The sequence below is a fragment of the Podarcis muralis genome, chromosome Z (genome assembly GCF_964188315.1).
Source record: "Podarcis muralis chromosome Z, rPodMur119.hap1.1, whole genome shotgun sequence".
Classification (NCBI taxonomy): domain Eukaryota; kingdom Metazoa; phylum Chordata; class Lepidosauria; order Squamata; family Lacertidae; genus Podarcis; species Podarcis muralis.
In genome coordinates this window covers 14589674-14616807 of record NC_135673.1, presented here as the reverse complement: position 1 = coordinate 14616807, position 27134 = coordinate 14589674, and the positions used below count along the sequence as shown (strand labels likewise).

At 44.1% G+C, this 27134-nt stretch overlaps 3 protein-coding genes, 1 long non-coding RNA gene and 4 other non-coding genes across 11 annotated transcripts in view; 7 read left to right on the top strand and 1 right to left on the bottom strand.

Moving 5' to 3' along the window:
• LOC144326143 (uncharacterized) overlaps nucleotides 1–19361 on the top strand; it is a 231860-nt gene extending 212499 nt beyond the window's left edge. Inside the window, exon 2 of the long non-coding RNA XR_013391302.1 lies at nucleotides 16482–19361. This is a non-coding gene — a long non-coding RNA (uncharacterized LOC144326143). The remainder of the gene's footprint in view (nucleotides 1–16481) is intronic.
• SURF6 (surfeit 6) lies at nucleotides 198–5466 on the bottom strand. 3 transcript variants are annotated; one of them, XM_028714363.2, is made up of 5 exons: nucleotides 5359–5466; nucleotides 4231–4559; nucleotides 3282–3527; nucleotides 3005–3093; nucleotides 198–943 (listed from the first exon to the last, which is right to left on the bottom strand). In XM_028714363.2, exons 2-5 carry the CDS (start codon nucleotides 4322–4324, stop codon nucleotides 278–280), a joined length of 1095 nt encoding a protein of 364 aa, XP_028570196.2. In that variant the 5' UTR covers nucleotides 4325–4559; nucleotides 5359–5466; the 3' UTR covers nucleotides 198–277. The 3 variants fall into 3 exon arrangements, with proteins under 3 accessions (XP_028570196.2, XP_028570197.2, XP_028570198.2); XM_028714364.2 differs by having other exon boundaries at nucleotides 4231–4562; nucleotides 5359–5373; XM_028714365.2 differs by lacking the exon at nucleotides 5359–5466 and adding an exon at nucleotides 5288–5308.
• Nucleotides 5476–15403, top strand: MED22 (mediator complex subunit 22). 2 transcript variants are annotated; one of them, XM_028714369.2, is made up of 5 exons: nucleotides 5476–5595; nucleotides 8151–8298; nucleotides 9143–9223; nucleotides 11638–11846; nucleotides 13941–15403. In XM_028714369.2, the coding sequence occupies exons 2-5, from the start codon at nucleotides 8176–8178 to the stop codon at nucleotides 14131–14133; spliced, it is 606 nt and encodes a 201-aa protein (XP_028570202.1). In that variant the 5' UTR covers nucleotides 5476–5595; nucleotides 8151–8175; the 3' UTR covers nucleotides 14134–15403. The 2 variants fall into 2 exon arrangements, with proteins under 2 accessions (XP_028570202.1, XP_028570200.1); XM_028714367.2 differs by having other exon boundaries at nucleotides 13935–15403.
• A 2757-nt stretch (nucleotides 19362–22118) lies between the features above and the next one.
• RPL7A (ribosomal protein L7a) lies at nucleotides 22119–27037 on the top strand. Its single transcript, XM_028715925.2, has 8 exons — nucleotides 22119–22224; nucleotides 22467–22587; nucleotides 23958–24107; nucleotides 24446–24586; nucleotides 25110–25189; nucleotides 25766–25896; nucleotides 26205–26274; nucleotides 26867–27037. The coding sequence occupies exons 1-8, from the start codon at nucleotides 22222–22224 to the stop codon at nucleotides 26969–26971; spliced, it is 801 nt and encodes a 266-aa protein (XP_028571758.1). The 5' UTR covers nucleotides 22119–22221; the 3' UTR covers nucleotides 26972–27037.
• LOC114589607 (small nucleolar RNA SNORD24) lies at nucleotides 23787–23861 on the top strand. Its single transcript, XR_003704709.1, has one exon. It is a non-coding gene; the product is annotated as a small nucleolar RNA SNORD24 (small nucleolar RNA).
• On the top strand, nucleotides 24284–24357 carry LOC114589610 (small nucleolar RNA SNORD24). Its single transcript, XR_003704710.2, has one exon. It is a non-coding gene; the product is annotated as a small nucleolar RNA SNORD24 (small nucleolar RNA).
• LOC114589606 (small nucleolar RNA SNORD36) lies at nucleotides 24854–24931 on the top strand. The gene has a single exon (XR_003704708.1). It is a non-coding gene; the product is annotated as a small nucleolar RNA SNORD36 (small nucleolar RNA).
• LOC114589605 (small nucleolar RNA SNORD36) lies at nucleotides 25489–25568 on the top strand. The gene has a single exon (XR_003704707.1). It is a non-coding gene; the product is annotated as a small nucleolar RNA SNORD36 (small nucleolar RNA).
• Nucleotides 27038–27134: the final 97 nt, after the last annotated feature.

Here is a 27134-nt window from a genome sequence, read left to right as displayed (position 1 = left end):
TCAGGGAGAGGGATGAAAAGATCCACTTGATCAACTGGTATAGCTCAGGGTTGTATGGCCACAGAAACAGTCTTGTGGAAATATATCTCTTTTGCATCTCAAGTGTAGCAGCTCCCTCTTCTTGGTCTAGCTGCACAGCCTGATGACTCCAAGTCATCTCACAAGCAAGGAGATTTAGATATAAAGAATTTCAGATGTTCCACTACAAAATAGCTTTTATTAATGAGCCCTGTGAGCATCTGCTTTGGAGTGGGTTCCAATGGTCCACTAGCCTGATTCATTTAATTTTGGCTTTGCCCAGGTCCTCGGGCAGGATGCGACCCTTTTTGCGAGCCTTGGCTTTCTTCTTCTCCACCTTGGCTATCTTTTTCTTCTGGAGGTTCTTGCGGCGCTTGTCTTGCCGCTGCTGCATTTTGATCACTATGTTTTCAGTCCGCTTCTCCCACTGCCTCTGGCGCTGGGCCTTGCGCTTCTCCTTCCGCTTCAGGGCCGCCTTCAGCCTGTCCTCGTCATCACGGATTTTGACCCCTTCTGCCTTGTACAGGACATTTGTCCACTTCATCTTCACCTCCAGCTCCTTGGCTTTCCCCTCATCCTTGTCTTTCAGATCTTCCAGCTTACTCTTACGAGATTCCAATCTGCTCAGGAGTTGCTTGTAATTCTTCCCTGTCAGTGGAGTAATGTTGCCTTTCAGCGCCTTCCTCTTTTCCGCTTTGCTAAGCCCTTCCTCATGGACTTCAACCTTATTGAAGACGATCTCGACCTTGGTGTCATTCTTTGTGGCCTGGGGCTCTGAAATGGCTGCTGAAGCCTCCTCTGCCTCCTTCTTCTCCATTTTTTCTTTCATCCTCAACTCTTTTCTACGGCGTTTCTTTCTCTCCTTCTCGTATTTCCTTCGTTGCCTCTTCTCCAACACTGCTGGGGACAACTCTTTGCTGTTTCCCTGTTAAGAAACAGCAAGTTGAAAAGAAAGAGGAATCGTTCAAAAGAGGAAAGTGAACTTTTTAAGCTAAAAAGACAGTGCCTAGAATAGAGCACTAACATATATATCAGTGTAAATCTGGTCACTGTATTATCTTTACCATTACATTAAAAAGCAGGAAAGCCGGCAAGGATTATTTCCTTCAAGAGAATTTCAGCTGGAAGACTAACAATGTAATTATACATTACTGGATGCCACAATCAGAATATTGGGGGGGGGGGGGATGGGACAAAATACTTTGATGCATGATTTAGAAATCACTATTGACCCCCAAAATGGAAACTGCTTCAACCTGTCCAACTTATTCCTACAGAACAACCATAAAACCCATCTGAATAGCAGGAGGATACACAGACTCAAGACCCTGATACCTTGTGGACTTAACCCAGAAAACAAAATTTAGGCTACAATTCTGAACCTACTTACCCAAGAGTAGACCCCATTGAACACAGTGGGACATACTCTGAAGACAGTATTATAGAACCACTCTGCTAATTTCTATGTAGCTAATAATAATGATAATGATAATAATAATAATAATAATAGTAGTAATAGTAATTTTAAAGGGATAATTTGTATATATCACATCTCTTAAAATTTTTCCATCCTGAGTACTCTTAGAATTGTCACTATTTATTAACTAAACAGTGTTGGATCGATCTCAGTGTCATCACACACACACACACACACACACACACACACACACACACAGTATCTATATATTACACGTTTACAGAAAAAACCTAAATACTGCAAAAGTTATTGGAACTGTGGGATAACTAGCCTCATACAATCAATGTGCTTAGCTCACTCTGGGAGAGACTGGATAATCAAGGCTTTGTTCTCTCCCAGTTTACCTGAGCAGTTCAGGTGTAAGAGGATGTCGTTGCTCAGCTTTCACAAGTCACTCTTCAGTTCCTATACCAATGATTTAGGAACTTGCACCACCGTAATTAAGCCACATTTTATTGCCTGTGCTGTGCAGTTTTTTCTGACTGCTGTATGGAAAAGCACATGAATCTGACATTTGGAGAGCTTGTAAGTAAACTTTTTAATTTGCCAAATGTGTTCTTTTTCTAAGCTACTGAAAGAGGGAAACTTTGGAACTCACTTTAAGTGGCATATTTTAAAAGTCTAAAAATCCTATCCTTATTTCCATACTTTACTTTGTTGTGTATTTTGCTATTTCAAATCTCTGCTGGTGTTCTTTTGCCAAAGAGTACTTGCCCCAAACTTGGATAATGGTATCCAGAAATTCTCATTTTTATATACCTTTTTCTCTCTCTCCTTGAACCAACAGAAAGGTTCTTCATTTGCATACTTAGGCTCATGCTTATCCTTAGGATCACTGCCTATCTTTCTCTTGGAGAGGGGTAAGGTGCACAGGACACTGGAAGCTTAGAATGTATAGCTGTAAGCTTATATTTTCAGCCATGTGATCTACAAACTTGCTTTTTAGAGTGAAAACAGTAAAGCTAAGATTATTAAAAAGCTGATTTTTTTCACCCAAATATTTCTCACCCATGCTATGTTTGAACAGAATCACAAAGTACAAACAGGCCTGACTGAAGAGAGTGTTACATTTATACACTCACCTGTAGCCCTTCAGATGTTTCTAACCATCCCTGACCACTGGCAATGGTGGCCAGGGCTGATGGAAGCTGGCTGTTCAACATCTGGAGAGCCATAGGTTCCCCACCCCTATTATACATCAACCACCCCCCATTACATCCTCCAAAATCTGGCCTCCAAAGATGGGTGAACTGTTTTAGTTCAAATCAAGGTAGAGCAGAAGCCAGTATGATATCAACTGGAACCAGAATACTAGAAGCATAGGAATATTTCCACCATACGTCTAACAGTGCAATTCTGTGGGTGTTTAATTAGGAGCAAGTTGCACTGCCCTAAACAAGGCTTGCTCCCAGATTAAGCTGGCATATGCCCACAGGCTAAAATTGGCTTTGGATTCTCCAGGCTTTCTCCACATCGTGACAACATTTTAAAGGAGGGTGCTGATCTTACCTGGCCAGAGATTTCTTGGATCTTCTCGTGCAGTCTCTGCCGCAAGAGATTCATGGCTGAAAATGAGCCGGCTGTGCTCTTGTCACCACCTGTAAGGGGAAACAGGAGAAAGCACATGACCTGTGTCCCAACCCAAATTGCTGCTAAACTCAACTCAGCTAAACTCAGTGGCCTGGTTCACACATAATGCTAAAATATGAGTTACTAAACCATTGCTTAGAGTTATGTGAGAAACCAGCCCAGTAGCTTAACTGACTGGCTGTAGAAACACTCTCACCTGCAACATCGTTTTGGCTTCTGTCCCCTTTCCCCCCAGTATTCTGAGATCCACTGGAACTGGGTGCAGCATGGATAACTGGGCCAGATTTCTGAATACTGGCATTTGTTGGCTTGGCTGGTGATGCTTGGCTGCCCCCAGGTGCTGTCTGCTTGCCCAGAGAGGTGCCCACTATCTTGCCTTGCTTCTTCTGTTTCTTCTTCCTCTTCTTCTTTGGCTGGGTGCTATCGTCTCCCAGTCCAGTTCCTGGGAATGTTTGAAGGCAGAGACACAAGACTTCATTAAACAAAGAGAGGAAAATATTTTGCAATCTGCAAGGAATACAGTCATACCTCAGGTTACAGCCGCTTCAGGTTGTGTTTTTTCGGGTTACGGATCGCCGAAACCAGGAAGTACCAGAATGGGTTACTTCCGGGTTTTGGTGGTCGCGCATGTGCAGAAGCGCCAAATCCCATGCGTGCGCAGATGCACCACTGCGGGTTGCGAACGTGCATCCCGCACAGATCACATTCGCAACCCGAGCGTCCACTGTAAATGCCTAAGAACATACATGTTAGAATGCCCTCCGGATGTTACTGGACTCCAACTCCCATCAACCTTAGCCAGTATGGCTGATCAGGAATGATGGGAGTTGTAGTCCAGCAACTTCTGGAGGTCTTCAAGAAGCACCAAGACAAGACAGCTGAATTTTTCCAAGTTGCATTTTCAAAACACACTACTGTCATTCCATTGTGGCATCAGGACCCTTTCCTGAGCAGATTATAATCTAAAATGAGCTGTGGTTAAAATAAGGGAAAACATTAAGTACTACCACTTTGAGGTTTCATCACAAGCAGTATATCAATCCTGTGAAATAAATAAATGAAAATAATTACAATAACCAAGGAGGATGCACTACTACAAAAAACCCTGATCTAGAGAAGTAAATGACAGCATCAGATAATTGTACCAAATTTCCTTTTTCGTGGCTCGGGGGCTTCCTGGGTGCAAATTTTCTTGGCCAATTTCTGCAGGTAAGAGTCTTTGTTGACTAAACTGGCCATTGTGGGATCAAAGTCTCGTGAAGGTAAAAGTTAAAAGTAAATAAACAAAAAATTAAAATAAAATCGTAGGATGGTCTCGCAGGGGGAATGTGCCTCTAAGTCAAAGATGTCTTGTTCATTCCGATCATCCTCCCTTCGAAACTTCTACCCAGAATGCTGTGTGAGGCTGCTTCTGCTACGTCGACCCAAAGTGGACAAAACTCATGGGGCCACGTTTGCATACTCGCTTTTCATCCTGCTTAATGAGAGAGAGAAATTATTCAATGACATGAGTAAACTGAAGGAGACTCATAGATTGATATTTACAAGTCAGGAAAATAAAAATCCACAGAAAGCCATCTTAACATGTGTGCAGGCATTTGAGGGGGAAAGTGTACATCTGTTGGCTTGTAAAGCTATTGTATACTCAGTTACAGATTGTACACTCCTTAATATCACATGTGAATGGTTGTTCAAGAGCAGACCTAACTAATTTGTACACATGGGCACCCCCAAATTGTACATCTGTTTAACAGAACGGGTGAACAGCCCCCACGTGTCACACCAGCCAGCTAAATTTTACTTTCCAGCAAACACGTGTGCAGGGTTACACATTAAACAGAGCTGTTTCCACGCACGCACAAGCGTTTGCGTGTAGAGTGCACTGATCAACTATTGTGTACACAGTTTCCCAAACTGAAAATATGAATAGCTGTAGGAGCGTGCAGCTAAACAACTTATGTACAGAGGTTGTACGCCACGTGCGAACCAACACATGCTGGCCGCTCACGGGAAGGAGAGATCATTTAATGTGTAGGCGTAAGGCAAACCGACTCTATTCGAGATCTCCCATCCTGTGTAGGGCTGGCCAGTGAGCAGTTGGCGGAGATCCACCCCCTTAAGGCTTTTTAGGGGTTGGCACGCGTTCCCCTAAACCAGGATCACAGGGCGTGCAAAGAAGGCGCTGCAACCCGTGTGGTTCACCTCAACGCGTGCGCTTCTTTTGGAGGAATCGCAAAAGCGCACTACGCGTGGCTCGTGAGCTGGTCACTTACCTGAGCTGGAGAGGAAGGCGGAACTAGCCCACGGCCCTTTGTGAACGGCTCGGCGCTCTATTGATAGACCCTGTGAGGATGAGGCGAAGGATTATGGGATGTTGGAGGAGCTTCGGAAGGAGGAGGAGGAAACGTTTTCCCCGCCCCATGGGCTGGACGTAGCCAGTGAAGGAGGAACCGTTCGCAAGAGAAAAAGGAAAAATGGCCGCCTGTCTGTAAGAGGATTACATGTATTGAGTAAGATACTGAGATACTAATATTTATTTGTTAGATAATCGATCTATTTATTTAGACTTCTTTTGTGACTGCAGGCTGAAACTTTTCTGAATTGGTGCGCGGAGTAATGCAGCACGATTGCGGGTGGAAGGCTTCTTAAACAGGGGGTGATGCACCCCTTAGTCTCGTTTGTTGAGCGCTGGGCGAGTTCAGATCAGCCTTTCTCGGTCTTGTTGGCTTCTAAGGTTTGGGGATTTATGATTCCCATCATAGCAAGTCAGAAAGCTGGTCCATCTAGCTTAATGTGACCCGCACTGACTGGCAGTGGCTCTCCAGGGTTGCACTCTCCCAGCTCTCCACGAAATGAGGACCTTCTTCTGAAATAAGGTTCCAGATCTAAAAGGGATGGTTTGAGTAAGATGCTGTCATGTACTGAGTCGGACCATTACTCCATCTAGCTCAGTGTTGTTTGCGCTGACTAACAACAGCTCTCCCAGGTTGGGTGAGCTATAGTCCTTTCCTCTAAAAAATAATGTAGCAGTCCAGCATTTGTGGCCCTAAATAAATAGGAAGCTGCCTTATGCTGAGGAACTCTATCACAGAGTTGGGACTGATGTGAGTTGTAGACCTAAACTTCTGGAGGGCACCAAGTTGGTTAAGGCTAATGAAGCAAAATAGGCTGGAATGTGACCAGTGGGTATGTATTTTGTAATGCATGCATTTTGAGGTGGGTCATGGAGATGTGCAGTTGATGGAGAAACTGTTGGAATCTGTTGCAAATTGAGTTTTCCCCCCAGAAGCATTGATATCCTTTTGGGCCATCTAGAGCAGGGGGCACTGTTATAAAGTGGTCCTGCTCCTTCCTCCTGGGCTGTGTCCAGAAAATGGTGTTGGGGTATGAATGTTCAGACCCCTGGGCTCTCACTTGTGGGGTACCTCAGGGCTCTGTCCTCTCCCCCATGCTTTTCTACATCTATATGAGATAGCCGGGAGAGATCATCAGAAGGTTTTGGCTGGGTGTTCACCAGTGTGCAGATGATACCCAGCTCTACCTCTCCTTTAAATCGGAACCAGTGAAGGCAGTGAGGGTCCTGTGTGAGTGTCTGGAGGTGGTAGGAGGTTAATGGATTGCGGTTGAATCCCGACAAGACAGAAGTACTGTTCTTGGGGGGGCAGGGAACACATAGGTGTAGGGGACTCCCTTGAATGGGGTAACTGTGCCCCTGAAGGACCAGGTGCGCAGCCTGGGAGTCATTTTGGACTCATAGCTGTCTATAGAGGCACAGGTCAGTTCTGTGTCCAGGACAGCTGTCTACCAGCTCCATCTGGTATGCCGGCTGAGACCCTACCTGTTTGCAGATTGTCTCACTAGAGTGGTGCATGCACTGGTTATCTCCCACATGGACTACTGCAATGCGCTCTACGTGGGACTACCTTTGAAGATGACTCGGAAACTATAACTAATCCAGAGTGTGGCTGCTAGACAGGTGACTGGGAGCAGCTGCCGGGACCATATAACACCGGTCTTAAAGGATCTACATTGGCTCCCAGTACATTTCAAAGCACAATTTAAAGTGTTGATGCTGACCTTTAAAGCCCCAAACAGCTTTGGCCCTGTATACCTGAAGGAGTGTCTGCCCTACCATCTTTCAGCCCAGACACTGAGATCAAGCAATGAGGGCCTGTTGGTGGTTCCCTCACTGTGAGAAGTGAAGTTACAGGGAACCAGGCAGAGAGCCTTCTCAATAGTGGTGCCCACCTTGTGGAATGCCCTCCCTTCAGATGTCATGGAAATAAACAACTATCTGACTTTTAGAAGACATCTAAAGGCAGTCCTGTTTAGGGAAGTTTTTACTATTTGATACTTTAAGGTAAAGGGTAAAGGTACCCCTGCCCGTACGGGCCAGTCTTGACAGACTCTAGGGTTGTGCGCTCATCTCACTCTATAGGCCGGGAGCCAGCGCTGTCCGGAGACACTTCCGGGTCACGTGGCCAGCGTGACGAAGCTGCTCTGGCGAGCCAGCACCAGCGCAGCACACGGAAACGCCGTTTACCTTCCCGCTAGAAAGCGGTACCTATTTATCTACTTGCACTTAGGGATGCTTTCGAACTGCTAGGTGGGCAGGAGCTGGGACCGAAAGACGGGAGCTCACCCCACCGCGGGGATTCGAACTGCCGACCATACGATCGGCAAGTCCTAGGCACTGAGGTTTTACCCACAGCGCCACCCGCGTCCCTGGATTTGATACTTTATCATTTTACTATTTTGTTGGGAGGCTCCTGGAATGGCTGGGGCAACCCAGTAAGACGAGCGGCATCCAAATAAAAAATATATTTTTATTATGTCAACCATGGTTTATTTATTACTCTGTCAAGGAGGGCCGTTTCCCAAACTGTTTTGTACCAATTGTCTACTGTGCTAGAAAGCTCTTTCCAGTGTCTGGTTATGTTGCAACTCACTGCTTGTAATGAATGGCTTATTCATTCAAGACTGTTGTCTTGAAATATATGTAATAAAGCTTTGACTTTCAATTGTTGTTTAGTTGTAACTCTTTCTGACCTTTCTTGGTGAGCAGCTAAGATTCTCTCCTTGCCACCACAATGCCGCAGCAGCGCGTGCTCCCCCAGAGCAAGGAAACCCTCCTTCAGTCTTACAACAAGAGGCTGAAAGATGACATCAAGTCTATCATGGATAACTTCACAGAAATAGTCAAAACTGCAAAGGTATGAGAAGATTACTTGTGGGTGGGTGGCGGGACCTCATGTTATGGGTATTCTTTCTTCCACCCAAACTCAAAGTTTTTGCTTACCTAATTGGAACATAAAAATATTACCTCATCATTCCTTTAAGTCAAAGCTGGGGGAAATCTGCAGCCACATTCTCACATTCGATTTAAAGCCCTATGATATGACTTTAAACAGTCATAACTTCCACCAAAGAATTCTGGGAGCTGTAGTTTGTTAAGGGTGTCAAAAGTTGTTAGGAGATATTTAGTCCCCTCCCAGAGCTTACAGTTACCAGAACTCCCTGTAAAGAGGGGTTGATTGTTGAACCACTCTGAGAATTGTTGCGCAGTGAGGTGAATAGGGGTTCTCCTAAAAGCTGTCAGTGCCCTTAAGAAACTACAGTTCCCAAAATCCTTTGGGGGAAGCCATGACTGTGTAAAGTGGTATAATACTGCTTCAAATTTATAGAATAGAAGGGAGGCCTAAATGTTCCTATAAGAAGGATTGAATGAGAAGCCTCCATTTTACTAGTTGGGGGTGTTGCTTCTTCTATGGTGGAGTTGGGGAACCAGTGGCTCCTCCTGATGATTTTGGACTCCATCTCCCATCAGCCCCACGCAGCATAGTCAGCAGTCAGGGATGATGGGACCTGTAGTCCAGCAGCATCTAAAGGGTCACATGTTCCCCATGCCTGCTTTCGCCTGAAGTGTTTGGAACCTCTGGCAGAGGGAATGCAATAAAATCTCATGGAGGATAGTGAGAGGGCTGTTTTTCTCTGCAGAACAGTGGAAGAAAGATGTTGAACCCAGTGTAAAAGCTTTGTTTCTAACATTTGCTGTAGATTGAGGAAGAAACCCAAGTTTCTCGGGCAACCCAAGGTGAGCAGGACAACTACGAAATGCAAGTCAGAGCTGCAAATATTGTGAGTAAAAAGCATCCAATGGGAGGATATGTTGGGTGGGTTCTAGGGTGTGTTCAGATACCTGAGAGGCTGCCTTCTTCCCTACAGACCCTCTCAGGTCTTGAGATCAGCAGAGGGGCTTTTCTGGTTGTTCTGCCACCCTCAGAAGTTCTGGGTGCTGATAGTTTAGGACAGCTCATTCCCTGGGGCAGCTCTTCGATTGTGGAATTCCCTCCTCACAGAAGTGTGTCTTCTTGTTTTTGTTGAGATGTGTGTGTTTTAGGATCCACCCAATTCCTTTGAATGTGATTTGTTTTAACTGTTCAGTATAAAAAAAAAAGTTTTAATATGCCTTGGGACCTGCTGGAGAAGGGTGAGCAATAAAATGTTGTTATACATTCAGGGTAATTTGGGGCTGTATGTCAAGATTACTGAAATGTGCTGTACAGTGGTGCCTCGCAAGACGAAATTAATTCGTTCCGCAAGTTTTTTCTTCTTGCGAGTTTTTCGTCTTGCGAAGCACGGTTTCCCATAGGAATGCATTGAAAATCAATTAATGCGTTCCTATGGAAACCGCCTTCAGACCAGGTCCGGGGACAGTCTGTCCCCCGACCTCTTCTGAAGGCTGGGGGGGGGGGGGACAAGGGCTTTTCTTCCCACCCCCAGCATTTTAAAAAAACCCCGGGACAGCGGAGGACTTCTCCGCTGTCCGGGGCAATCTTAAAATGCTGGCGGGCAGCATTTTAAAATCGCCCCAGGACAGCGGAGGACTTCTCCTTCAAAAGCCGTCCGGGACAGCGGAGAAACGCGCTGCGTTTCTCCGCTCTCCCGGGAAGGCAGGCAGGGGGGGAGCAAAGACTTTTGCCCCCCGCCGGCCTTCAGAAGAGGTCCAGGACCTCTTCTGAAGGCGGGTGGGGGGCGAAAGTCTTTGCTCCCCCCCGCCTGCCTTCAAAAGCCGTCAGGGACAGGCTTCGCGGACCTCTCCGCAAGCAGCGGGAGCGCTCCAGCTCCTTGCGGAGAGTTGCCAGGATGCCGAAGCCTGCGCGCGCTGAGATCAGCGCGCCCAGGCTTCGCGGACCTCTCCGCAAGCAGCGGGAGTGCTCCGGCTGCTTGCGGAGAGTTGCCAGCATGCCGAAGCCTGCACACGCTGAGATCAGCGCGCCCAGGCTTCGCGGACCTCTCCGCAATGCTTTGGAATTCCCTGTCCATTGACATCAGGCAGGTGCCCTCACTGTACTCCAAGGTACCTGCCTTCAAAAGCCGTCCGGGATAGCGGGAAGCGCTTCCCTGCTATCCTGGACTGCTTTTAAAATGCTGGCGGTGGGGAGCAAAGCCTTTCGGCCCCCGCCGGCCTTCCTGGACCTCTTCTGAAGGCCGGAGGGGGGGGGGAAAGGCTTTGCTCCCCACCGCCAGCATTTAAAAGAGGTCCCCGGAGATTTCCCTATGGGCTTTCTTCTTGCGAAGCAAGCCCATAGGGAAATTCGTCTTGCGAAGCAACTCGCAAACGGAAAACCCTTTCGTCTTGCGGGTTTTCCGTCTTGCGAGGCATTCGTCTTGCGGGGCACCACTGTATAGGGGCTTCCCTTGTGCTCATTCCAGAAGCTGCAGTTAGTGCAAAATGCTGCAGCATATAACACCCAAGCTAAGAGACCTGCAAGGATTGCTCATTTGCTACTGGGCCATGTTCATGGTGTTGTTATTAGTATATATAGCATTTAACAGCTTGGGAACAGTTTACCTGCAAGATAGTCTTACCAAATATATGCCCAGTGGACTGTTTTGATCTGTCGAGCAGGCACTGTTACAAATGCCCCGTAATACTTGTTCTGGACTTGTAAGAAATTAATATTTTAGGGTGGCAGCACTGATGCTTTGGAATTCCCTGTCCATTGACATCAGGCAGGTGCCCTCACTGTACTCCAAGGTACCTGCCAAAAACATTTTTGTTTAGATAAGCCTGTCCAGACATGTAGAAGGCAGACACATCTTAATTTGGTTTCCAGCTTGTCATTGACTTTAATTATTCATTGAATGTTTTAAATCAGGGGTCAGCAACCTTTTTCAGCCATGAGCTGGTCCACCGTCCCTCAGACCATGTAGTGGGCTGGACTATATTTGCAGGGGGGGGGGGACGTACGAATTCCTATGCCCCACAAATAACCCAGAGATCCATTTTAAATAAAAGCACACATTCTACTCATGTAAAAACACGCTGATTCCTGGACTGTCCGCTGGCCGTGTTTAGAAGGCGATTGGGCCGCATCCGGCCCATGGGCCGTAGGTTGCCTGCCCCTGTTTTAAATAGTAGTGTGGTATTTTTCTTTTTTCTTATGATTTCTTGTTTTATTCATTTTGTAGACCGCTTTGACACTTTTTACGATCTAGTGGTGTATAAATAGTATAAAATAAATAATTTGAATTTTTTTCTCTGCTAGGTTCGGGCTGGTGAGTCTCTTATGAAGCTTGTCTCTGACCTAAAACAGTTCCTGATCCTCAATGACTTCCCTTCCGTCAACGAAGCCATCAACCAGCGGAACCAGCAGTTGCGCAGCCTTCAGGAGGAATGCGACAAGAAGCTTATTGCCCTGCGTGATGAGATCTCGATAGACCTCTATGAGCTGGAGGAAGAATATTACTCTTCCAGGTACAAATGAAGCCATGGACGGTTGCCCTATAGTAACCACAACAATTTCCTGTTTCTGACATGGGGTGGGGGTGGGAGTGGGGCAGGGTGTTTGTGAAAATAACAACTGTCCTTGTTTTAAAAAGCATCCCTAAATTCTCAGCACCCAAAGAATCCGGGCCCCAAAGCCGTTTTATTGAGTACTTCATGTTTGACGTGAGATGTGGCCATTTTGGAGGGCAAGCACACCATGAAACTAGGCCTTTCTCCACAGAGATGTGGAGGTGAGCTTTTCTCCTGCCCCCTCATCCGCATTGTGATCTTGTCACCTAAATGACTTGCAAACAGGAACAGGTATTAGATCTTGAACTGCCCAGAGTACCCTAATCACTAGTCAGTGTAAACTGCAATCCTAACCATGTCTACTCAGAAGTAAGTCCTCTTGAATTCAATGGGGTTTGTTCCTAGCTAAGTGGGATTAAACTGCTTTGAAGCTTTTTTTTACAATCAAGTGGTGTATAAATTTTATGAAATAAATAATAAATGAAGATGGCAGCTTTAGGCCACATTCATACAATACATTTAAAGCACTATGATGCCATGCTAGACAGTTATGGATTCCACCAGATAATTAGGGGAGCTGTAGTTTTCGAATGGTGCAGAGGTTACAGGGTTACAATTAATTCCCAGAGTTCCCTGTGAAGAGGGATTGATTGTTAAGCCACTCTGGGAATTGTAGGTCTGTGAAGCGAACAAGGGCCTCCCAATAGTCCTTAGCACTCTTAACTACAGCTCTCAAAATTCTTCAGGAGTAGCCATGATTGTTTAAAGTGGTATCGGATGCATGGTACGAGCATGGGGTAGTCAAACAACAACATCTGAAGGGCTGCAGTCGAGAAGATATGGAACTTTGGGGTTTAGGATGCAATCACACGCACCCTTAGCTGAAAGGGACCACAACTGAATAGAGTGGGGCTTGCTTCTGAGTAAAGATACATAGGATTGGACATAATAAGCATTTTTTTCTTCTCTCTGTGATGACTGGACCATGAGTTTCCAGTTCCATAATGTTAAGATGCATCAAAACAAAGCAATATTTTAAGGATTCTTTTGTTATGCCATTATATTATATTATTATTATTATAATTATACACACACACATATCCCATTAAAAATATTTGCTGCAAACTTTATTGTAAATAAAACAGCAGTGTGTGAGGGAAAATATAATTGTCATTTCAGCTGATAACTACATTATTTTTTTAAGCGAACCCACAGCTTGTTTTTGAAAACCTCCTGCCCCCTGCTTGTCTTATGCAAAGCTTGTTCCTCTCCTTCCAAAACTCTTCCACTGCTTTATTTTCTTTTGCTCCTCTGGTTTGCTTCAGAGCAGGATTTCCACAAGCAAGAAGGACCAAGATAAATGGTTACACAGCTGCAGCATCTTTAAAAAAGGGGGGGGGGGTATAGCATCTTCTTTGCATGCAGAAGGCCCCAGGTTTAGTCCCCGACATCTATAGGCAGGGCTATCAGAGACTCCCTATCTAAAATGCTGTACACAATACTGGGATCAATGAACCAGTGTTGTGACTCGGGATGAGGTAGCTTCCTATGTTGCCGTTCAGTATCATGAGGACAGAAGTGTTGCTTTATTTTTAGGTGAAGAACAATAGCTCAGTGGCAGAGCACATCCTCTGTATGAGGATGGTTCTGGGTTCAATCCCTGGTATTTCCAGTCAGGGCTGGGAAAGACTCCCTTTCCAAAACCTTGGAGGGGATGCGGTATAACCTGAATACTAGCTGTTGTTAACAGTAGGGAGAGTGCTATTGCACTTGCTTTCTGCTTTTGGGCTTCCCATAACTAGCATCTGATTGGCCACTGTGAGAACTGGATGCTGGACTAAATGAGCCTTTGGCCTGATCTTGGAGGGCTCTTACGTTCTTAACCTTAGTTGTTGCTTCTTTTTTTCCCTTTTTTTGCTATTTTCTTAACACTGTTGCCTCTGTCTTGCTTTTCTCATCTTCTCTCCCTCCTGTATCTCTCTCTCTTTCCCTCTTGTGGCTTTCCACTGTCCTTTTCTCCTTAACGGGCATCTCATTCGGGGAAAGCTACAGTCTGTGTGACACCAACGACCTCCCGCTGTGTGAAGCATATTGGAGACAGGAGCTGACCATGTCCTCCCCAGAAGGCCTAGCCATGCCTCTGGCGGCTGCCATGATGGAGGAGAACATTCCGGCCCCTCAGGGGTCCACTCCTTCTCACCCTCACATCAACGGGCATGGAGCAGGCCCGACGGAGCACGCCTGAAAAGGGAGCCTGCAATTCTCCCCAGCTTTGTTGCGTTTTGACAGTTGAACGTTCCGGTGGTTGCATCAAGACAACATTTTCCTGCCCTCTCCGGGCCCTCTTCTCTCTCAGCAGGCCTCAGCTGTATTTGCAAGAAGCCACATTTCTCTAGGCACCACCTCACAGGATAGCCAACCCAGTGTTTCCCATGGGGTGCCCAGTGCAGTTAAGATGGGAGGTTTGCTTCTCTTGTGGCTGTTTTTAGTGTGCAGGCATTCTTTTAATGTTCCCTGCCTACGAGATCCCTTGGGAACTGTGCTCTCTTAGATGGAATTTCTTGTGGGGAAAAGTTAGGCCATTGCTTATAGTCTGACATTTTAGTATCTGAATGGGAATTTTAGAGCAGGAGCTGCCTTCAAGGCAGCCCAAGATGGCAGAAATTTAAGCCATTGAAATTATTGCCACTGGGTACAAAATTATAAGAAGAGTGTCTTTGTCTACATAGTCGGTTTCTCTTGAAGGTGCAGAAGCTGTAAACAAAATGAAAAAACTTGGTGGCCCTAGTACTAAATTAAGAACAACTATTAAAAAGTAATAATACTACGTTTTCAGTACTGTAGTCTTCCTCCGTATCAGTTGTGTAAGCTAAGGCTCACATCCCTGTCCTGGAAATACCTGCTCTATTGAGTAGCTTCAGGGAGCAGTGTTCAAGGGTTGTTTTCGACTGAAGGAACAGGCCTTAGTCCTTTCCCCATACTCCAATTGCTAGAGTATTTGGGTTTTTTCCTTCCGATCAGCTGTATAAGGAATTAAAGCCCTATCATGTAACTACTTACTGTATAAGCTCATGCCTCTTTCTACCACACCCTTCTCTGAAAACCATCTGCTCACACTTTGGTAAAAGTCTGGATGTGGACCTTAGCATACATGTATTTGAAAACAGGACTGGGCCATCTAAAACATTTCAAAACTATTGACAAAACTACTTCCAACCTTTCTTTAAAGAAACCAGAAAAACTAGCCATGTCTATGTGCAGCTTCATGTGGGCTGGTATCCTCTGTTTTACCTCCACCCAAATCAGGAGGAGATTTGTCAGTTTAAGGATGTGTGTCAGGTGGCTGTTTAAAGGCAGAAGAGAAGTGCCACTTGAAAAAGAAACCTTAGTTGTATATTCAACATTAGTTTTCTGATGCCAGTTCACTTGAACACTTGATTGTAACATGTTTGTGGAGTTTGTATATTTCTCTAATTGTTAACAAATTGTTTGAATAAAGTCAATTTTCATACAAAGGTTTGGAAAGAGATTAAGAAAGTTTTGGAGCTGGGGGGGAGAATGAAGCTTTCCCTAATGGGTAGAATTTCAGCCATCAAAATGAATGTATTACCTAAAATGTTTTTATTCCAGTCTGTCCTGATTGTCAACAGTTTGTGCTGCTTCAGAGATATTTCTAGATATATCTGGCGGGGGAAGAAACCAAGAATTAAGTATAAAACTCTGATAGATAATAAATAAAGAGGAGGCTTTACCCTCCTTCACCCTTTACAGTTATACTATGAGGCAGCATGTCTTTGCTGGCTAAAGGAATGGATTGGTTTGAAAAAACGCTTATCCATTAGATCTGAAAGGTCATGATCTTAAATTTGGCTGGCATGCATGTCTATGGTATGGGAAAGTTAAGATACATAAGAGTTTCTCAAATCGGGGAGTCTGGGAGAAATATAAGAACTTGTTGGAAAGGAAAACTCCATTGTGTTTATTGCCAATAGAAGCCATTACTATGAAAAGAATAAATATGGTCAGGCAATGGGTGACATACAGAAAATTCCTGCACTTTTCGGAGAAGGAACTCAGACTGAAGACAGTGAAAGAAATAAAAAAAAAAGTAGCAGATTGGTTACAATATCACTGGGGAACAATTTTTTCCCCATTTTCTGTTGCATGAGCTTTTTCAACTGTTCTTATATTTTCTTTCAATGCTGATTTCAAATCTGAAATTGATTTTTGTGTACATGCTATAGTTAACTTGCAATTTCTGACTTTTGCCGATATGTCATATTTACACTGGGGACACTGCCTGATGCCTTTTGTTATGTATGTGACTGCTACGCACTTCCTCGTCAAAGATGCAATATAACAGCGTTTGTGAGGCATGCCTATAAAAGCTATTTTGAAATTCCCCTGGGCGACCAAGACAAGAAATGGGCTCCGCATATTGTTTGTCACAATTGTGAGGAAATGCTTAGAGACCGGACAAAAGGAAAATGGAAGAGTATGCCTTTTGGGGTTCCCATGGTTTGGCAAGAACCCAAGGATCACACAAGTGACTTCTATTTTTGTTTCCCAGTGGTATCTACAATTGTTATTCAGGTACTTGGTAAAGCCTTTCTGTTGTCCAAGCAAGAAATTGACCATTTTGAGATCCACACAGATGATCCAATTGTGCTCCTCACCATGTTCACTTCCTTCATCTTCAGAAGAGACAAACCCCTTAAAAACTGGAATTGGGAGTTCCTCAGAGTGCGGGATAGGTCTAATTGCTGAAGGAATACTGGGATAGGCGACAGCATGTCGGTTTTTCTTGCCGATACCCTTCGTATTGACCAGACAAAAATAGCATAACAAAAGGCATCAGGGTTGTTTACACATTTTTGTCTACTTGAAGAAGCCATGGTCCAATCTGAAAAATGCAAATATTTAGGTTACAAAACTGTAAAAATAATTTGCAAAACAATAATTACCATGTGGTTATGGCAGATCAACGTGTCAGTGTCCACTTATCCCCAGTGTAAATATGACATATCGGCAAAAGTCAGAAATTGCAAGTTAACTATAGCATGTACACAAAAATCAATTTCAGGTTTGAAATCAGCATTGAAAGAACATATAAGAACAGTTGAAAAAGCTCGTGCAAAAGAAAATGGGAAAAAATTGTTCCCCAGTATACTGTGTATCCCAATGGAATACATTTTTTGCATACCTCCAACTGTACATAGATATACACGTCATTTTAAATGCTATACATGTCATGTTCAATGTTATACAAGTCACTTACATTTATACTCATATTATACTACTTTGGCTGTGTTTAATAAAATATTGAATTCTTGCATTGTGAAAAACAAAGATTATGGTGAAAAGTGAAAACATGAATTGCAAAAAACCCTAGAGCGTACAGAACAAAACCAACTTCTGATATGAAATCAGCACGTCAAAATTAGGTCAGAACAATTGCAGGTGTCAATACAACAAAAAAATTGTTCCCCAGTGTTATCAATTAAATGAATGGTTCAAGATAAATTTAAAAAAATTTTTTTTGGACCAAAGCTCAGAATTTGAGAGAATCCTATTAGAAAATAATGAAAAATTTTTATCCAAAATGTATAAGCTGTTATTGGAGCGGGAAACAAAAGATGAGCTGGTAAAATAATCAATGATTCACTGGGCAAGAGATATAGGGCATAATATTGAATTTGACCACTGGGAGAAACTATGGAAGAAAGATTTGAAATTTACTGTGTGCTACACACTAAAAGAAAACCATGTGAAAATGATACATAGATGGTATATAACTCCAAGCAGATTAGCTAAGATGTATAAATCTAAATCTGATATGTATTGGAAATGCAGAGAAGTGGGAGGAACATTTCTACATATGTGGTGGGCATGCAGATTAGTTAAGGAATATTGGGAAATTATATACAGTCGTACCTCATTTTGCGGCCAGGATCCATTCTGGAGCCCTGGCCGCTAGCCAACATGGACACAGGGCAAAGCGTCGCATCTGCGCATGCGTGCGGAGCAGTTTGCGCTTCTGCGCATGTGTGATTTAGCGCTTCTGCGCATGCGCGAGCGGCAAACCCGGAAGTAACCCATTTTGGTACTTTAGGGTTTTCTGTGGATGTTTGCCGGAATGGACGCTAGACAAGGTGGACGTTCGTGGAGGTATTACTGCATAATGAGATGGGGAAAAAATGTTTTAGTTAGAAAAACATTTACCCTCAAACCAGAAGTGTTTCTTTTAGGAATGGTGCAGACAGGTACCCGGGAGCCAGAAAAACGTATTTATGTATGCAATTACAGCAGCTCGGATTTTGTTAGCCCAAAACTAGAAGGTGAGAGAAGCTCTTAAGAAAGAGAAATGGCAGCTCAAAATGATAGAATATGCAGAGTTAACAGGCCTACGAGAGCAAGAAGGTCAAGTTTATAAAGAAGAGTGGGAAAACTTAATGGAATATTTGGAAAATAACTCTAAGCAAGTGAAAACATTAAGGTAAATTCAACAGTAGTCAGATATAATTGGGGGGGGGGGCCTAAATTAAATGGATTTTTCCCCCTTCAGATATAATTGGGGGGACGGGACTAAATTAAATGGATTTATTTTCCCTTTTAGAGTATGCAGATCTTGGAAAATTTAAAGAACCATGGAAGGGGAAGGAGGGAAGTCAATAAATGCAAGATTACAATGGTGGTTATTTGTTGTAAACAAAAATCTGCCCTTTTCCCCTTATAGGATATCCAAGAGCCCATATAGAGTCCTTACGCGGGTTCCCTATTGGTAGGAGAAAATAACAGGCCAACCAGAGAATATTGAGAAGCAAAGCAGCTAGTAAGCTTGATCTTTATTGATCTGTTGCAACAGGGTCCTCGCTCACCACACGCAGGAGGGAGGAGGAACCCAGAACAATGGCGCGCAAGGCCTTATATAGATGTTTTTAATTCCCTTCCCTGGAGCTCAAGACCACCCCTCCATACATCATACATACATCACAGAAGGGGTGTAATCCAAGACCACCCCCTCAGATCCATCATACCTATATCACAGAAAGGGCGGTTTACAGCAGAAATCTGAGTGGTTTGTTTACCTCCTGTCTGCCAGGTTACCTGTTTAATGGTCACTTGATTGGATTGCCTGGGATGTCTGGCCAGTCTTTTGTAATGTTACATACTTAGTTCCTGAGCCAGGTCACAGCCTCACACCCTATTCATATCTTAAATGTGCCCTTAAGACAGGATTTGTGAAGGAAAAGACAATGGGGAGGCTTTTCCATTTTCCTTTGACCTTGCAGAGAAAACATTTGCTCAGTTTGGGAATCAAAATGGTTTCAGGTTGGTCTTCCTGTGCTGATCTATGTACATGCTTGGTTGGTACATTTAACATATATCTAAGACCTCAAAATTCCTATCACATATTTAATGATGAAAATGTATATTTGAAAATTTTCAATAAAAATCATTTTTATGAATAAAGTCAATTTTGTGTTATTTTGCTGAAAATATGAGTGTGTCTTTCCCATTTTGTAGACAATAAAAATGAAACGGTTGTTGATTAGATGTAACACAGATACTAGAGGCATGTGAAAGAGCAGAGAAGTGATTCAATTTCTGATATACAGGCAGGAACTAGATTAGGTGTGTGATTCAATTGATGTGTGATCGCAAATGCATGTGCCCTTTTGAACCGGAAGAAGGCAGAACAGGCAGGTGCATATATAGAATAAATGTTCATAAATGCACAAGGTAAACACACATAGATAAGCATATAAACCACGTGTCTAAAATAGTACAAGAGAGCAATCCTGAAACCATTTTGACTCTCCCCAAAGGACCTCAAATATTTCTCTGCAGCAGGAGGATGGGAGAAACTTTCCAATTGTCTTTTCACTTGCAAATCCTCCCTGCAAATCCAGTCTGGCAAGTTTCTGCTAAACTGAGCAGACTATCAATAAGATGTAAATTTGTAAAAAGGAGATTCAGGAACTAAAGTATTTACCATCTCAAAGGAATGGCTAGGCTACCCAGAAAATGCAATCAGTAAGGCGTTATCAGGTATTCTGGTAGACAGGAGAGAAGCAACGCACTCAAATTTCTGCTGGAGACCACCTTCTGCAATGTATGTATGATGTTTCTGGGGTGGTCTTGGGCTACAGGGTGGGCAGTTTTCAAAGTCTTTATAGGGGCTTGTGCACCATTGTTCTAGGTCTCTCTTGCCTCCTTGCAAGGAGGGGAGGGAACTCTGTTGCAACAGAAAAATAAAGATCTGCCTTGCTTTCAGTGCATCCTACCGCCATTCCTTTCTGACCAATCATGGACTTAGTGGACTCAGTCCCTTGGGGAGTTGGGCAGCAAAAGCCAACCTCCTTATTTTCTTTAACAGTTACCGTATTTTTCGCCCTATAGGACGCATGAAATGAAGGGGAAATGTCCTATGGGGTGAATGCAGGCTTTCGCTGAAGCCTGGAGAGCAAGAGGGGTCGGTGCGCACTGACCCCTCTCGCTCTCTGGGCTTCAGGAAGCTATCCGCAATCCTGGGGAGCCCGTGGGAGTTCCCGCCGGGCTCCCGAGGCTTGCGGATAGCAGCCTGTTCTGGGGGCTGGGGTCGGGGGAAGCTCGGGCTTCCCCAGCCCCTGCGCCTGGGGGGATTTTTTTTCTTTATTCCCCCCCCAAAAAAAACCCCCCTAGGTGCGCCCTATGGGCCGGTGCGCCCTATAGGGCGAAAAATACGGTAGTTCATCTAACTCAGTACAGACCCTCCAAGTGTCCCTATTTTCCAGGGCTGTCCTTGATTTAGAAAAGCCTGCCCAGTTTTTGATTTGATCTCAGAATGTCCCACTTTTCATTCGGTTGTTCCTATTTTCATTGGAGAAATGTTGGAGGGTGTGGAGTTATCCTACCCCTGAGTCATCTGAAGGCAGTTTTTCAATGTTTTCTGTTTTTATAAATGTTGGAAGCTGCCCAGAGTGGCTGGGGCAACCCAGTAAGATGTATCAGGTATAAATAATAAAATTATAATTATGGAATGGGATGTCCCTATTTTCATCAGAGAAATGTTGGAGGGTATGCTGTCAGTATTGTATATACTGACTGACATCAGCACTCCATGAATCTGGGAATCTCCCAGCCCTACTTGGAAATGTTAGGGATTTAATCTGGGACCTTAAATCTCTCCCTTAGGAAGAGTGTTCCATAAATGTGGGAAGTGGAGTTTACAACAGAGAAGGCATGGGTGCGGAAGGGGGGGGAGATTTCATCCTCAGCAACTAGTCTCAAGTCTCAACTTTGCCTGTGGTTCTTTTATAAACACAAGCCACCAGAGCTAGGGTTGCCACTATTGTTCTAGCAAACTACAGGACAGGGTAGGGTGGGGTGTTTGGTGGGTGATTCCCGCCCCCACTGGTGCTGAAGTGACTTCAAAGCAATCCATTGCCATCCATTGCAGCCTAACCGGATGGCCCAACTAGAATTTGTCTCACACACACACACGTGAATTTATCTGTGCTTTGCTACCCAGAGCTTAAATACATGACCTTTCACACACCCTTTCGGACACATGCATTTGGACAGGATCCGTAGCTTGGCAGCGAGAGGGGGCGGGACGGACCTGAAATACAGGACGAAACTGTTTCAATATAGGACGTTGCGTTTTACATTCAAATATGGGACAATCCTGTATTATACAGGACAGGTGGCGACAAGTGCCTCAGGGAATTTTGGTCGTGGGCAGCCCAACAGCTTAGGAGAGAAGCTGTGCCATGTGTCCTTTGATACTTTGCTTCTTTGGGGGTTGGGTAGGGCTTCATTTTAACTCTGATTAGAAACTTAAGGGAACACACACTGTACATGCTTAGGAGCTGTTGTACATCACTGCACAAATATCTGTGTCTTATGTACAGGGGCAGTAAGTGAGGAAATAACGTTGGGCAGACATTGTCAGTTGGGGAAAGAAGGATGTTGCTGAACTATTTATTATTAATTAAACATATAGCTCGTTTCACAACATAATCGGCATGGAGTACGCTAAGTGTCCCGTGAACCCAAGCTACGCTGACTGGGGCTGACCGTCCACGCGTTCCTCATGCCTGCTTTCGTGCGCAGGCGTGGTTTGCAGCCGCATGCTCGCTTTGATACTGTCACCGGCAATAAACCGGTTACGCTCTAGGCACGGACCAGGATTCTTTATGGATGAGGAGCGGCCTCCTATAGGCTTGCATCACTACGGTGAAAAGCCACAACGACCATAGACGTATAACTATAGAGTTTACTTCCGCTCCGCGGATTTCTAAGGCCCGCCCCGCGCTTCCTGCCCTTCCTTTTCGAAGCCGAAGCCAAGATGGTGAGTTGTGTTTGTTGTAGCGGCGGACTTTCAATCCGCCGCCATCGGTCCTCTAAACGGGCTAATGGTTGGGTTTCTTCTGGCAGGGGAGGCACGGGACACCCTGGCGTCTTGTATTTTGGGAGAGCGGATGAAATGGGGAACCGGTTTGGGGCCCCGGGCCTGGTGCAGGCCTCCGGTGTGTGTGCGGCTCGCCCGCTTTTGGTAGGGAATTCACCGAATCGTTCTTTCAACTTACGCAGCCCAAGGGGAAGAAGGCCAAGGGGAAGAAGGTGGCTCCGGCCCCTGCCGTGGTCAAGAAACAGGAGGCCAAGAAGGTTGTAAATCCTCTCTTTGAGAAAAGGCCCAAGAACTTCGGCATTGGTGAGTTGGAAAAAGGAATTGGGGGTTGGAATGATGGGTCTCTGCAGCCCTGTTGATCCGTTATGGAGCCTAAACAGGAGTAAAGTTGCTTTCACGGGAAGTGGGAAATACGCCTGTCTCTAAAATACCTGTGTATGGGGAATACTGCTGGTTTTGTTGCATTTTGACCAGTTACTATCTATTTGTCTATAACAAGTATTTATGTGCTGCTGTACCCTAGAAATATATTGCTGAGGTTATGCAACAGCATAAAACCATACAGTAAAATCATTTTTGAAGAAAAATTAAAAGCAAGTTTAAAGTAAAATAATTTAAAGCAAGCATCAGTTGATCATTGAGGAGGGATCTAATCTTAAATGTCTGTATAGGCCTTAGGCAGTAGCAACTTTTAAATTGATATTTCATTGGAAGAATTTCATTTTTTAAAAAAGTGATTAGAAAAGGAAAACGTGAACGAGAATTAAAAGAAAAGAAAAATACTCAATTAGGTTTCTGTACATATTAAGACTAATGTATAGCCTTAATATTCTGTTACAAATATGTTCATCAGTAACCTAGTATTTTCTGTATAAACTCGTTCCAAATATATTTATCCAAAGAAAGTGCATCTATAAGTGGTTGTTCATGTGTTGTTAATATTGCCATGTTATCAAGCTATTGATTATGGAGAATTAAAACTATTCTTCCAGTTTATCAGTCCCTTAGCCACCATTAGGGCATGCAGAATCTATTTTTACTGTCCCATTGTCACTTTCCATACAATAGGTACAGGGGGATATCATTCAAAAGAATATGCCCGTCTGATAATCTGAAATTCCTCAGTAACATATTTGTATAATCCAACACAAAATTTAAAGAGTGAAACATTGTAAAAGTATGTGTATCAAAAAAGCATTATCCATATTGCAACTGTAGCAAAAGACGTTAAAAATTGGTCTAATTGAAAGAAGTTCTGATGCACTGGTGATAGGAAACTGAAGTGAATTCTCCCTTGGTAGTAGGGAGCATTAGTTTCCACAGATCTATTAAATTTAAATCTATCATATATTTCTTAATTGCTTGTCTCGCTAAATATGTTTTCTTTATCAGTGGATTTCTATCTAAATTAGGATCTATGTAGTAGCAAACTTTATGGCAGGCATTTAGAAGGGCCTGGTGTTTCCAATATGTTTCGGAAGACCAAGCTTCTCTGGGCTGTGAGCAAATGATGCAAAAGAATATTTGCTATCTGAGTGATGCTGCTGACAATCTTATCCACCAAGATCTCTGATGCTCCTGCCACCTTTGCTTTGGGCTGAAAACCAGGAATAAAAGGATAACCAGTAATTGCTAAGGAAGCAGTTATTTTGAATTGTTATTCTGCCTTTCAGGGCAGGACATTCAGCCCAAACGGGACCTGACTCGCTTTGTGAAATGGCCTCGTTATATCAGACTTCAGCGCCAAAGAGCCATCCTCTACAAAAGGCTGAAGGTGCCTCCAGCAGTTAACCAGTTCACTCAAGCATTGGACCGCCAGACAGGTGAAGGCCGGCTCCTTTCCTTGGTTCTAAGGTGGGGTTGCAGAAGGAGGTGGGGTAGCTGTTCAGACTCCTTGAATTGAATGTGCACCCCATGTTTTGGGAGCTTGCTGGAAAGAGGCAAGTGTGAGAGAACTAGTTTCACACAGTGCTATAGTAAGAAAGGGTTTTTCTTTGTGTGCAGATGATGCTAGCAAAATATTTGCTATCTGAGCTTCCTTGATGACTCCTAACCACCAAGATCGCTGATGCACAAAAGTCATGTCCTTTAGGGAAGGGGGATAATGGGAACATGGTGTTAGAGAGGCTTTCCTCTAAACGGTTCTAGTTGTCTTCCACAGCTACTCAGCTTCTGAAATTGGCCCACAAATACAGGCCTGAGACGAAGCAAGAGAAGAAGCAGAGGCTGCTGGCCCGTGCAGAGCAAAAGGCTGCAGGGAAAGGCGACGTCCCTACCAAGAGGCCTCCTGTGCTCAGAGCAGGTAACCTTCCTACTTTATATTTGTACATTTAAGCTGGTTGATTGAAAGCTTGAACAGCTGGCCATATTTATTTATTGTGTTGATATCCAAAAAGTTCAAGATGGCATAGATGGTTCTCCCCCTCCTCATTTTACCCTCGCAAACAACCCTGTAGGGTAGGCTGGGTTGAAATACAGTGACTAGCCCAAGGTTGCCCAGTGAGCTCCACGGCTGAGTTGGGGTTTGAACCCTGGTTTCACCCAGGTAACCACTGCATCACACTGGCTACCGCGATGATGTATGAATTTCTTCACCTGAACTGCAGACTGAAGAGCAAAACATACGAGCTTTTTAACCCTGAGCGGTAGCAGGCCCTTCCTTTGCTAGTCCTTGACATGGCTAGGAAAAGCTGGCAGCTTGGTGCTTTGTTAACATCACTTGAGCCACTGTGCTTTTCCACATGCAGGGAGCTCCGGATTTTTTTTTTTACATGGGAAAACATAAAGTTTTGTAGCACACTCAAGTTAACTGACTTTATCTGCAGGTGTCAACACCGTTACAACTCTGGTGGAGAACAAGAAGGCACAGCTGGTGGTGATCGCACACGATGTAGACCCCGTTGAGGTAAGGAGGTGCAAGAGTCAGGGTCTTGTGCCTGAAAGCTCAGATTTATGCTGCTAAGTGGCTTTTTAAAAAATGAATAGCAGCCACTGCATTCTTGTAGGCACGGGTGTTTTCTGCTGTTTCTTTCCTTAACTTGAACAAAATGGTCACCCATTCCTGCTCTAGATAATTCTTAATGTTGCCAGGCCACTATGGTGACTGTTGAAATGTGCTTGGCTGTACAACTTACTTTGGAAAACATCACTGAGTCTTGTTAACAAATCTTCAAACTTTACTCTTTATAGAGCAGGGTATGGCTTTTGCAATGATGTTTGAATTTCTTCACCTGACCCCTATCTGTGAAGAGCAAAATTATACGAGCTTTTTAACCCTGAGCAATTGCCAGAGCCCTTGTTGTAAAGCAGGGATGGGGAAAGCACTGATATTAGACTCCTGCTCCCATTACCCCTAACCACTGGGGCCGATGGGAATTAGGAGTCCAGTGAAGTCTGGAGGGCCACAGTTCCTCATTCCTATTGTATTAAAAACTGAACCACCGCCAACTTTAAAGCATTTCTTCTCCCCTCTCTGATCCAGCTGGTAGTTTTCCTGCCTGCCTTGTGCAGAAAAATGGGAGTGCCCTATTGCATCATCAAAGGCAAGGCAAGGCTGGGCCGCCTTGTCCACCGAAAGACCTGTACCTGTGTTGCCTTCACTCAGGTTAATCCGTAAGTAGCCCTGAAAACATTTTTCACCTATTTTCTAATTCAAATGAAGAAACCGAAGAGGCTAGTGTGGTTTGGGGCAGTTACACTTTTAACTGCAAGCTAAACAGCTGCTAAAGCCTTTCCTCCTTCCGCATCTGGCCTTGGTGAATTGAATGAACACAACTGCTGAAGCTCAATGAACTTTTGTGGGGCCCCTTAAGAGAACGTTGTCCTGAAAAGTGGCACTTAAAGCAGTATTTTAAATTGTAGTCTAGTTGGATAACTCAGACTCAATTGCTGACTTTTTGAATCTGTTTTCTCCTTTGCAGCGAGGACAAGGGAGCTCTAGCTAAACTCGTGGAAGCTGTCAAGACCAACTACAATGAGAGATACGATGAGGTAAGATTGTGGCTATAGGATCTGTGGGTATATTGACTAATTTGTCGGCTTTTGGAAAGTGCCCCTCTCCCTTGCAGTGGCATGACCACTGTTCAGCTTGCTGAAATCAGAAATGGCTTGCTAGCAGCCTCCAATATGAAAATTCATTCCAGCCCTGTGTAGAGAATTCCCTCATGATGTAGCAGAAATAATGTGAGCGAACAGCAGTATCATGTTGACCCACTGAGCTGGTAGCATCTAAAAATATTTTGGGCAAGATAACAGGATTGAGAATCTATAAATGCCCACAGGAGAAGAGGACTTGAGCCACCATTGGGTTACACAGCCCGTTAGCAATATTCCAGAGTCTGTGTCTATAGTACTAAAATGTTTGAAACTGTTGCTACTTGTTAGAGCACAGCTGTAATGTAGGAAGTGGAGTTGATTTGAGTCTCTGTTCCAGTAGTGGTTTTTGCATCTAATTTGTACTTAAAAGCAGACACTCAGGTTATTGCTGTGAATGTTAAATCCTCAAATTGTACCATTTAATCTAAATTTTAATTGTAAGTTTTGTAAGTCACTTTGACATGTGTGCAATCTTTTTTCCTTCCAGATTCGTCGTCACTGGGGCGGCAATCTTCTGGGGCCGAAGTCAGTGGCCCGCATTGCTAAGCTTGAAAAAGCCAAGGCTAAAGAACTGGCCACTAAACTTGGATAGATGTATCAGATTTTCCTCAAGAAGTTATTCCCATAAAAATAAAATACTGCAAAAAAAAAATAAAAATATTGTGTTCTAGTTTTCTGTAAGTTTTTAGTGATTAGAGTGTGGTGCTCTGTCAGTTATGTCTTCTGGTAGCCTTGTCTAGTGAAGGGGGATTCCA

Bases quoted from the DNA above. Each gene is read 5' to 3' on its own strand.
- MED22 (XM_028714367.2), top strand. From the start codon at position 8,176: ATGCCGCAGCAGCGCGTGCTCCCCCAGAGCAAGGAAACCCTCCTTCAG. The intron at 8,299-9,142 runs GTATGAGAAGAT...CATTTGCTGTAG, and splicing joins AAATAGTCAAAACTGCAAAG to ATTGAGGAAGAAACCCAAGT. The intron at 11,847-13,934 runs GTACAAATGAAG...ATTCGGGGAAAG, and splicing joins GAAGAATATTACTCTTCCAG to CTACAGTCTGTGTGACACCA.
- RPL7A (XM_028715925.2), top strand. The intron at 25,190-25,765 runs GTAAGGAGGTGC...TCTCTGATCCAG, and splicing joins ACGATGTAGACCCCGTTGAG to CTGGTAGTTTTCCTGCCTGC. The intron at 25,897-26,204 runs GTAAGTAGCCCT...TCTCCTTTGCAG, and splicing joins GCCTTCACTCAGGTTAATCC to CGAGGACAAGGGAGCTCTAG.
- SURF6 (XM_028714363.2), bottom strand. From the start codon at position 4,324: ATGGCCAGTTTAGTCAACAAAGACTCTTACCTGCAGAAATTGGCCAAG. The intron at 3,528-4,230 runs GTACAATTATCT...AAACATTCCCAG, and splicing joins GCCACGAAAAAGGAAATTTG to GAACTGGACTGGGAGACGAT. The intron at 944-3,004 runs GTAAGATCAGCA...GTTTCTTAACAG, and splicing joins TCCAAGAAATCTCTGGCCAG to GGAAACAGCAAAGAGTTGTC.